Below are 12598 nucleotides of genomic sequence, written 5' to 3'. Positions count from 1 at the left end.
CGCTATTAATATAATATAGATAGTAATACATGTATAGGTATGTAATTAATAAATAATTTTAGTGTACACACATTTTGTACTCCGAGGCGAAAATGCAAATCGCGAGTCTCGAATGACGACCTCAAAATAATATATTAATATGTTTTGCCGGAGACGATAACAATGGCGATGATGGTTCGGCGAGTTTGACTTTTATTATTTTTCACACATTTTACCCGAGGTGATATCTGCTCCCATTTTAATACACATATAATAATTTATGATATTAATTAATTGCATTATCATCATCTGCGGACCGTTATATTATTATGTGCCTTGCAGTATCTATCCAACGAATGTACTGCAATATGAAACATTGGACATTCGAAAGATGTATCATTCGTCGCAACAAAGCGAACACGACGTGTCGAGACTTACCTGCAATGTGCAGACTACAGTTGAAAACGCGTGTCTCTGCCAGGGATAGAAAAAAAAAAACGTAGCTAGGTGCCTATTAATTTGTAGAAAAACGACCTGCAGTAACTTGATAAAAATCAATCTCGAAGAAGTAGAAATATGTAGGAAACGTCGTTGCTTTTAATTCGCAACGATTACCTAACGCAAAAGTAAATTTCGTTCAGTTTGTTCCGTTTGATTTTGCTTTCACGGCAATTTGAATGAAGAAAACCTAGCAATTTGATATAGATCAGACGGCAGTTTAAAACGGCCGGTAACTTATGCCTTTCTCCGACATAGGGTCATACTTTCTACGAACTTAGTGCAGTATAATCAGGCCTATTGTCTTTTATTTTTTAACATACCTCTTCAAAGCATTTAGCATATATAATATTATAGGTATACTCTGGCGACTGGCATAATAATATGTAATAAATAATAATGCAATACCTATGTATCACAATTAAAAATAATGACCAGATTTTAATCTCATATAAGATGGATTATGGAACTGATTATTGGAGTATGACTTTTATAATAATATCAAGAGTATTATAAAATTATAAACGAATGTAAACCATTGAGTCGAGTACAACAGGTAGGTAGTAGATATTATAGTAAAGTTAAATCGTTAAAATATGTTAACATGTAAATAAATCTTACTTGTTATCTTTGAATTTCAATAAGAATTCCTAACATAAAACTAGTTTTATATTTAAAAGTCCTCAGACATTAAATTATCTAGTGATAATGATAATAATCATTGAGGATATTACGTAAAGAATTATAATTTATAAAATTCCCACTGAGATTCATTTTTTAACCTTAAATTGAATACTTTTTTTTGACATTAGGTAGGTGTGCTAAATTCATGGTTTAATTTTTAATAACTTGAAATGAAGGTAATGATGTTAGACTATAATAAAATATACTATAGTCTAATAATAAAATGTAAATCACTAAGTATAAATAAACTTTTTAAACGCCAAAATGTAAGCAGAAACTGAATGCAGTATAACCACACTTTTAAAATAACTTAAGTATTGAAATTATTTGTCTTTTCGCTTTTTTTGAATAAATATTTTTAAAAAATGTGTGAAAAAAATTACGCATCATTATATTACCTATACATTAAAATATGGAATTTAAAGGAAAATAATTTTACTTAGTAAGGCAATTACTACACACACAATTTACATATTTGACATTTATAATCAAGGTAACGAACTGAGATAAATATGAATTATTATACATATTAGTACTTGTATAAGTGTTGTACTAACACTTCAACCCTTATAAGACTATATTTATTATGCGTAAATACGACACAATATTTGAAATATATAGGTAGGTATACCCATTTAACAATGTGTATTAATTACGTAAAATGTCAACCTTACACCACTATGTTTTTCCATAAAAAATCAGTTCTAGATTATTATTATTTTCATAGTCATATAAAACATATTATATTAATTTATTAATTTTTACGTGTATAGTATAATATGATAGTTGTAATTGTAATTGTAATGTAATTTGTAATAACACATCGTTTTTTTGTATTTTCAACTTTTAAAACGGACTCAATAAAACTATACAAGAGGTAACTCTTGTGATTACTAATATAACGTACATTATTTTTTAAAATAAATAAATAATATTTTATATATGCATAGCATCATAGAAATAAAATAATAATAACATTGTATATAGATTAGGGAGACAATAGTAGATTTTAAAACGAGAACGCTAGTGAAGAAAATGAAGGATATTGTGGTGAACATAATAATATACTATCATTTCTGTAATAAATATACTAACCCTGTCAATATTCTAGTTACAATTTTACTTGCGATATATTGTATAAAAAAAACGAACTACACAATTTTATACTAAACGGAAACAATAAATATATCTAAGTACCTACTTAATTTATCGGGCAGCTTATAGTGCTATGCTATAACTACTAGTTTAATAGTTGTAATTAAAATTACGTATTAATTCAACTTTCTAAAAAAAAAAAAATGTTATACTTTTAATTATGAATTATGATATAAGTTATACACATTTGAGTGTTCAACAATAAAAAATAGAACTTCGTCAGATTAGAAACTTTGATTTTATATAAAAAAAAAAATTGGAATTAATTTAATCAGTGCGACATTCAGAAATTCGTGTTCTGTACCTACATTGAAACCATCTCTTGAATTATGCACTTTATTGTGTTTAAAAACCTTTGTTTGTTTTTTTTTTTCTAAAGACTTATTTAAAAACCGGATTTTATTTTAATATCTCATTAGTCATTAGTAAGTCTATCGTCGTTAGCGTAAACCTTAGCTGGGCATTGTAATAACGGCCCCTAGTGTATTAGGTACACAAAAATAAGGTTAACCGACCAGATTTATATATAGGATTAACCAAATAAATTACATATTTAATCATCAGTAATACGTGCATAAAATACATTGTGGTTGTTATAAGGTCTTTACTAATTGTTGGTGTTGTATAATTTAAACGATTAAAATCATAAAACGTTAAATAATTCTAATATTTTATCAGTTTACACTGTTATAACAACTACGTAGTATAGGTACCGCGGTACCGCGGTTTTCCGCTGAAAAATTTAGTGAATTTCCATCTTTAATATAATAACAGGCCCTAGGGGTAGGTGTCATAGAGGCCCACGACTAGGGCGGCACTTTTGTGGCGAGGCGGCATTTTCAAAACAAAATTTTGTTTTAGGCGTGGAAAAAATAATATATTATAGTTAATTCATATTATGACCACCATATTGAAACATTAAACTATATAGCAAATTAAGGACTATATGTAATTTTTCTTGGTTTATACATAGGTATACTATAATAACAGTTAAAATAAGAATAAACTAAAACAAATGTTTAATGCAATAAAATAATTATTATGTTCTAACCTGCAAAGCTACAATGCGAGTTTCCATTATTAGTAATGCAAGCCCACTCCGCTGTTAATTCCTTAAACGTGGCCATAGATAATTTAAAATTATTTTAATTGATAACTTAACACTATACTAAAAGGAACAAAAAAAAAAAAAAAATGTTATAGGAAATCAATCAAAAACAATCATTTCTACGCACATGACACAAAAAATAAGGCTGATCTCCGGACTTACGGCGTGGACTGCAGCCAACAGAAAACTAATTTAGAATCAAATGACCGAAAGCTGTTGGATTTTCTAAAATGTGTTGTCGAATACGATAAAAGTTATTTTAATGGTAAAAATAAAACAGTAAAATCAACAAAAACCTGTACAGAAGATAATAACAGATAAGCAATAATTCGCGTCTGAGTATAAAGTTTAATGGTTCTTATAAATATATACACGACTCTTTATATTTCATTAATATTCCAACAGCCAATGCAGCTTGTGTAAGATTAAAACTAAACGAGATACTGAACGTGGATAATTTTCGTGAATATCTATTACTCATTAATATAATAATCGTTCTATTTTCGTAAATAATTGAATAACAATAACAATATATCAGATATACAATTTTAATTTTACTTGAACAATGCAATAATGCGAGTCGAGTCGATGAATAATATAATCGTTTCTGAAATATAATATTTAAACCTATTTCTTATTTTATAATATCACATAACCATAGTGTATTAATGTTTTAATACATCGTGTAATTGCTATCAGATAAGTTTGAACTACATCAACAAGTGAATTATAATATAATAAGCTATAATTATTTTGATGTCACAATTTCGTTAGAAGAACAATAAAATATAATGAACGCCTTACGTATATGCAATTTATTGTACACGACGCCATATAATAATGTCGATAATTTCTGTCGAAGGGAACGGCCGTGGCCGCGTGGCAACGATCAAATTTTACGAGGAAGAGACCTTATATTATAACGTGCAGTCATTTTCTGAAGGCATTTTTTAACCGTTTAACCGGCTGATTTAAATAATATTTTATTTTTAATGAATCAAAAATATTTAATCGAAAACGTTTTTTTATCCTAATAAGAACGGTTGACGGCATATAGAATAAAAATTTCATCATTTTGGCTTTGGCAGTAAAATTCCAAAAAAATATGACATATATTGATTAGAAAATATTTGACAAATGTGATATCTAGTAGGTATCATCGACTCACTTCGGTCTCTGGGTGCAGCTGGGTATAATATGAACTGTGGAAAGTTTATGCAGACAGATGTCACATTATTATTATAAAAATGTTAAAGCAATAATAAATCATTGAATTCGAAAAAACTGTTCTAGGTTGAGCTTAGTTGACTGTATTGTCTGTAGTCTGTACTGTTTTAAACTAGGTAGTTTTATTAATACTATACGTTGTTATTGTAGAACCAGTGTAGGAATTAGGATTTAAGGGTTCAAATAACGTTAGCAAATCCACAAGAGGGTCCTCGTACAAAATTACGTATCAATAACATACTTACAAAATTGTTGTTTTTATTAACCTTTTTTGATTGATCTAATGTGCCGACGTTTACTTTCCTCGGCTATCCTCAGCTATCCTTTACAGTTGGCAAAGCCACACGGGGATGGACGGGAAGTGCTCCGCCTTATCCCCTCACGGCGTCACGTAAATTTAAAATGTACAACAATTATTATTAATTGCATCCAAAGATCTTCGCGGGCCGACCAAAGTCCACCGCCCTAGGATGCCGTTAAGTTTTTATTGACCTAACCTAACCTAACAACGGTAAATTATATTGCAGTTTGCCATGCACAAAAAGTATTTATTATTTACCAAAACCCGCATGATTCATTCAGTATAGTACTATAGTATAAGAGTCCTCCAATAAAAACGTTAATAACATAAATGTATTGAACACTGAACAGTAAACACGATGTACCTATATTGGTTATTAAAACGGTAAAAATAAATCAGCAACAAGTAGGTATATAGTGTGACACGGTGACAAGTATATACGAAGTACACGTAAGCTCAGTATCTCATTAATGCCGTGCCCCATTTTTTTTTTTTCGTGACCTATTAATCATTAATCCCAAGCACATGTATAAATATTTATAATAATATATCGCACCCCCGACGGGTAATTTCCTAGCGACCTTATTTACACGGTGACGTATAGGTTTTAGAGTAGGAGCCTTTTTTTTATTTGCACACGTCTTGTGAAGTGTTGCCCACTCCAGTTCATGAACGATAATCCATCATCGTTAAGCATTTTTTCAATGGGTTAGCATCACGCACTCGTCTGAGCGCGCCCACATTATACGCTTTTTTACCCGAAAAAATCCATCACGAACTCACTACCCCGCAAGAAATAAACAAAATAAATAAATAGGTTTCCCTTATTTCTGTCACCTGTTATACGTGTGTTCGAGACACGTAGTTATGGCATTTGTCAGCCGAAAATGTCAGATAACGGGCACAAAATTACACGAAAACCATTTAAACTCTTTTTAAATACTTTTTTTTTTGTCGTACTGAAAACTTTTTGTTTTTTTTTTTTTTTTCGAGTATTTTATTATTATTCAACATAATATTACGAACCAATATGACTGACGAACATTTTGAAAACATAATGTTAAACTAAAAAAAAAATGATTATATAGATACTATTACTATGTTACGTTAATATTTTACAAACCTACAATAAAAACCAAAAGTATTCCAAATACTTCTTTAAAATTATTTGAGTGGTTAGTATTTGAAATACTCTACAATAAAAGGAGCGTCTTAAATACTTGAATTAAAAATATATTTGAATATCTACTCAAATACTTTTTAAAAGTATGCTTTACAACACTGAATACAGCTATTTGCAATCCTACCGTTTATTTAGTGGTCATAGTACAATAATAATATATAGTTATACGCGTTTTATATAGAGTGTTCGTTATTTTCGACAACCGACAAAATATTAAATTGTTGTTTTTTTCTGCGTATTTCGTTATATTTTATCTTAGTATATTATTAAAATTCATAATTTCTCGGTATTCCAATCATTGGGAACTACAGTTGCAGGATTGACCACAATATTTGCAACCGACAATCGCACGGTGACCGCCGATAAAACCTGCAGTTTCAATAACAGTATAATATTATTACATATAGGTGCGTCTTGCATATACAGCCATATAGGTACGGCGATAATATTATGATTATCGATTATAAATACTACCTAGTATAATATTTTATAACCAATAAGGCATGGGTACCTAATTATTATACAATACTATTATTATGATTTCGTGTTATTATATTATTATAATGTAACGGCCGACAAAAAAAGCAGTGACACTCGGTGTGCATTTACTGAATATATACACTGTACACAACATACAACGTGTTATAGCAACATTATATTAGTGTAAGTAATAGGTACCATTGATTATAAAATATATAAGTGTTTATGATCAATGGAAATACTGCATTATACCTAATAATATATGGTTGAGGTATCTTCTTTGGCCATTAGAAAACCGTGATATTATATTTTTGTGAGGCTGATTCTGCAGTATTATTACTATGGTTTAAAATATATTGCATACTCTCTATGTACAGAAATAGTTATAAGATATGCCGTACACTCATTTTATTTTTCCTTTCTATACCTATGTTACCTATGTACCTACTATATCTATATAATATAGTCTTACACGAAAATTAAATTATAGTAGGCATCGTTGATGCATAAAATATATATGTAACATGATACACGTGATATTGTTTTAAAATAAGTTGCAGTATAATAAATTATACCACTAGTAAGTTCATGAATATTATATAAATAATTATGTATGATCCAATAATGTAGTTTTGTCGTAACAGAACAATATATATAAAGTACTAGTTACTATTTAGGTTATATACCTACTATTCATACATGTGTATATATGTATATAGTATATACTATATAGTAAGAATATATAAGAATAACAATATATGAGATTCGTGAAGTTTGTATATTATGTTTTTATTACTATACCTACGTTTTTTTTTCTCTAGATTTGACGAAGTTGATTGTATAGTTGAGTTAAATTGAAAAAATTCGATTACCTACCTATTTCAAAACACACGAAAGTGGTTTACTGCAAAATATAGAATAAATATATATAGCAATATAATTAATTAAGTAAATATAAATTAGTAGCAAATGTGTAGTACAAAATAAAAGTGCCGAAGTAAGTATACTAAATAAATTACCGAGCGAGGTGGTGAGTTTGTGAAGTAGTAATAATTCAACCTTTAAAGGTATTTTGCTCTAAATTACACCGGTTGACAAACTACCTTTTATACACTATAACCGTTTTTATTTTTAAAAAATGCGTTGTAGTACAACAATTAAATTGAATTATTATTCACTAGGCAGATAGTGCCAGATACATACTACCTACTAGAATTATAACAAAGATAAGAAAAATATAATAATAATAGCACTATTATAGCAGGTAATATAATATAATATTTTTCTATTAGAGATTAGAAATACAGGGAAAATGTATTATGTATTTATGTATATGAAATTACTTTATGGTTCTAATGATAATTACTAACATTTAAATAATATATAACTTATCAGTGAGAATAGTGATGGAGTTGACGATGTTTTTTGAAATGCTCAAAGAATGATGATCATGGTTGGCCTGGATCCGTCACTCTGGCGGGAGGGGTGACCCGCTGTGGCGTTCGTATATTATGTAATGTTGGGTGGGAGATTTGCACCACTAAACTTTGATTTAATTGGTTCAATTGAAAAGGCAGAAAGTGAAGGCACTCCTCTGGTGGCGTGTGAGTTTCATAAATTAAACTTTAGTGAAATTTGTAATGGGTTTTATATTTTAGAAGAGATTTATAAACGGCGCACCCTTTAAAGTTGGCCGCGTGACAGAGCGCGAATTTATCGGGACTTCTTTTGTATTTTGCATAACTCATTCGATGGATAACTTTCATTCACGGTGCTGCGATCAATGAAACAACAGACGATTATGGGTGTGCCCGTAAGCTTGACGATTGTGACATTGAGGCATACAGTGGGTGGTTTTAACGGTCTTTCGGCTCTGAGGCTGGGTGTTTGCTTAAGCAGTGTTTTTGACAATTTCGGGCTTATTGATGAAAGGCTTATTAGCCTATTATTTGCAAGCCCACTTAAAAATGTGAGAAGGAGTTTCTTTAATATTCTCGACATGATTGACTGTGAGGCTTAACCCAGTCAGAGTATTGATGATATCTTTAGGGAAGACATATTATGTCGGAGATCCACTCTCCTAAAAGTACGTAAGTGAGCGGTAAGGAAGGTATATTGCGATCCGTGTCATTAAGTCATTTAAAAGTTCTAAAATTATGTTATATATTATAGTAATTAATACGTCCAACCGCCCGAACAATCAAAACAGAAGTGGTAGATAGGTATATAATGTATGAAAAAATATTTATAACCATCATGAGTTGTATTTAATAAATTATTTTAGTGGAATTATTCAATTGTCGCCAATTTCACACGGAGAATTTTAGAATGCTAGAGGTCATTTGAAGTGATTATAGGTGTGTCAACACACAACGATTCTTGGCATTTTTTCATCGAGCTTATATAGGCGATTAATGTCTCTTGTTATTTGATTAATCAAGAGGTATATTGACTGGTAGAAATAATGATTTATGCAAAACTCGACAGAGATTTATTTTTGAATACATATCTCCAGATAACGCACTGTTATATCATGAGCATTTAATATTATAACTTAAGTATGGATAAGCGAGCCTGAACTGTACCTAATAAACGTGTGTTCGCGTGATGCCGATCGATACTGAATTTACAAATACCTTTGTTAATGTGATAAATTTTTTTCACGAAATAATATATCATATACCTAAGAACATTTTAACCGTACAATAGTAATATAGTATTGAATTTCAACCATGCGACTATCGGACTATAGCTTTTCCAATTTATACAAAATGTTTCCAACTGTGCTTAATAATATATAGCAAGGACTAATTTTCTGTATATATACTCGTTACACTTCTATTTATAATCTATATTCCTTATTTTGATTAGCCCCCCCCCCCCCCCCTTGAAGTAAGACTCTAGGTACTCTGTAATAATGGCGTATTTGGTCAAAATATATTTTCCCTATCACTGTTTTTTACATCGGTTTATTCACTTATATAAATTATAATTCAATAACAATAATATAAAATAAATTATAAAATAGTATTCAAATTAATAATATAATCAAAGAAGCTAAGCATATAATATGTAAGCAATAAAATTGTTAATTATTTTCATATTTGTATTCAAATCAAATGGAAAAATTTAATTTATATATCATATTGTATTAACGCTGTAATGCGACCAGCAGCACGTATTGTACTATCGGGTATTCGACTCTGTAATGCGAGGCCACTGCAAATCTTATCAATTTTTCATTAAAATTACCTTATAGCGACTAACAAGAATTAAGGTACTTTTAGTAGTTCGATTTGAAAATTTAATGATTTTTGATTTGGTAAAGAAATTAACATTGCATCGACTGGAGCATATATTAAATGTTTTTAATAGTTTTTATATATTTATTATAAAACATTGAAAATTAAAAATGTTTTTTCCCGTCAAGAATTTGCTCAAAGTGTTCTGACTGGTGAAAATTAATCTTGTTTATGCGTTCAAATATTTTTATATTTTTTTTAAATCAAACCTTTGGAATACTTAAATTTGTATCAGGCGTATTATAGCTATTTCAGGTCCATTAATTGATTTTGAATATTGTGATTTAATGATTAAATGAAATGTGCGCGTGCGTTTATGTATGATACGGTTGATTGCAGGTGGAAAGTTACACACGCTATTGATAATTTACTAAAATCACTAAGACGAGCTGAAAAAAATGAAAAAATTTTCCGAACACAACTCCTTAAAGATGATACGTTTGCAGAAGTCTGAAGCCAGGTTTACGACGAAGACGAAAACTATTAAACACCTTTGTGAAGAATACGCTGATGATAGTAGAGATATTCCCAATTTTCAAAATGCCATTGCCGATTTTATATATAAAAAAAAAATGGTATCTATAAGTTATAACTAAATCTTTTTAAACGCCCGTTCCATATTTGTATTATTATTATTTATGCGTAAGTACTATAGTGAGTGTAGGCATAGTTCAATTAAAAATATAAAACTACTTTTATACATTTTCAAATATAGATATTTTGTTTGTGGATATTTTTTTGTTAGATATTTTCACTTAGAATATTAATAACTATAAATAGTCTATAATACGGATATAGTTACAAAAAAGTATAGTTATGACCTTACGAGGATATACATGCAAATGTAATTGTTAAAACCATTTCGCTAATCTTTATTTCTTATAATATCTGTCTGAAGTGTATACTGAATAGATACTTAAAAAGTTGTGTTTAATACAAAGAACCCATTGTGCTTTCAGTAAGTAGTGAAATATTTTTAGGAGATATGGAAACCTAGGTAACAGGCGGGGTTTTCTCTCTTCACAGGAAGCAGTCTTGGGAAAGAGAACCGCCAACGCCATGTGGTAGGCAACGGAAATCTATGACATGCAATGTTTTCTAAAATCTGAACTGCAATAACATTAACAGAAATATAGGGTACAGTCAACCAATCGTTGTAGAATTAATAAAACTAAAAGAAAAAATATTTTGATATGTTGTCAACGTATTTCTTTTATTTTGTTGATCCATCCACTCTCTCGGTTGCTAGGTAAATATTTGGTTAATGTTGTTTTTATAATTATTTAATTTGTTTTTTATTGTTTTTCTATAACTTATAATAGCTGTATAACCCCGAACCCGACTTCACCAGTAGAAAAAAAAATTAACATTTATAAAATACGGTGCTATATCGGTGTGACGATGTACCTAGGTCTTATATAGTGAAGGTGCCTCAGTTCACAAGCAAATTTACGTCAGTGAACCTATCGTTTTGTGAATTAATTCGACCGAGATAGGCAATCCACCTAAGTTGGATATTATAGTACTTTCTACTTGGTATACAGTCCAGTCAGATAACCCAAAATTGAAGGGAGATATAAAATCGCTTCGAGATATTATTCGAGATATCTACCTAACTGGAATTTAACCTAACCTTAACCTCAAGCAGAATAAAAATAATCGAGTTGTATAGTATTTCTAGTTATCGCAAATGAATGAGGTTAAAAACGTATACCTACATTTTCTTGATACCTCTAAGAACAATGATCTATGAAAATGTCTTAAAAATCGGTCGAGTAGTTTTTGAGTATATAATATTATACAAACATACATTAATATTTATATGATACTAGTTGATCCCGCGTACTTCGTTGCCCGTAAAAAATGACAACTCTTCAAAATTTGTGATTGTTCAACTCCTTTTGACTGTAATTTGTTGCAGTATTTCGATTTGATGCATGCTTGTACCTGATCTGACCGAATAACCAATGGCAATCAATAATAAATAAATACTTACTAATTTCTACTAATTATTTCTCCTATAACAAATAGCAACCATTTAAACAAAAATTTCCATCGTAAATCTCAAAGTTCCTGTTTGAGCACCTTCCCGGGTTGGGACTCCCGAGTCCAGTTGTGAATCTAAACCATTCAAGGACCCCCCCCCCCAACACACACAAAAATTTTTATCAAAATTGGTGCAGCTGTTTAGGAGCTGAGTTTGAATACTTACGCATGGACAAAAAAAAATATTATATAGGTATATTAAGATATAGATTATATAAAATACTCTTTTACTTCCGTGACTAATTACAATCATATATGTCAAGTTTCATGAGCCAAAACGAAATTCCCGTGTGAGCCACCCTATGGCAACCTATAGAGTATAGGGGTTCGAAAACGAAGCTAACACCTCCCGAGTCTCAAGGACCATGTGTGTAAAATGTGGTGCCAATTGGCTCAGTAGTTTCCAAGTGTAGAAGCCACATTCAAACGTACATTCATTTTTATATTTTAATATACAGATAGATACAATAGGTAAACACAATTATAAAAAGGGGGAAAGTATAGGTAATCGCCCTGCTATATGCAGTACCTGAGTGTACCTCGTTAGTCATTAAGTAGGAAACTATATAGGAACTATAATGGATGTGTTAAATTTGAATTCATTGATAAATCATTGTATAGGTACTATGAAAAAA

At 30.0% G+C, this 12598-nt stretch overlaps 1 protein-coding gene across 2 annotated transcripts in view; it reads right to left on the bottom strand.

The window, feature by feature from the left end:
- Positions 1–12598, bottom strand: part of LOC132942047 (cerebellar degeneration-related protein 2) — a 43065-nt gene that overhangs the window by 28670 nt on the left and 1797 nt on the right. Inside the window, exon 1 of one of the 2 annotated variants that reach the window (XM_061010335.1) lies at positions 3368–3592. The exons of the other annotated variant lie outside the window; for it this stretch is intronic. Within the exon in view, the coding sequence (XP_060866318.1) occupies positions 3368–3443 (76 nt within the window). The 5' untranslated portion in view covers positions 3444–3592. Of the gene's footprint in view, positions 1–3367; positions 3593–12598 lie in introns of those variants that run through there. 2 annotated transcript variants of the gene reach the window in all.

This window comes from Metopolophium dirhodum, chromosome 3 (assembly GCF_019925205.1).
Source record: "Metopolophium dirhodum isolate CAU chromosome 3, ASM1992520v1, whole genome shotgun sequence".
NCBI classification, from domain to species: Eukaryota; Metazoa; Arthropoda; class Insecta; order Hemiptera; family Aphididae; genus Metopolophium; species Metopolophium dirhodum.
The sequence above is the reverse complement of the archived record's forward strand: the minus strand, read 5'-3'. Positions and strand labels throughout refer to the sequence as shown.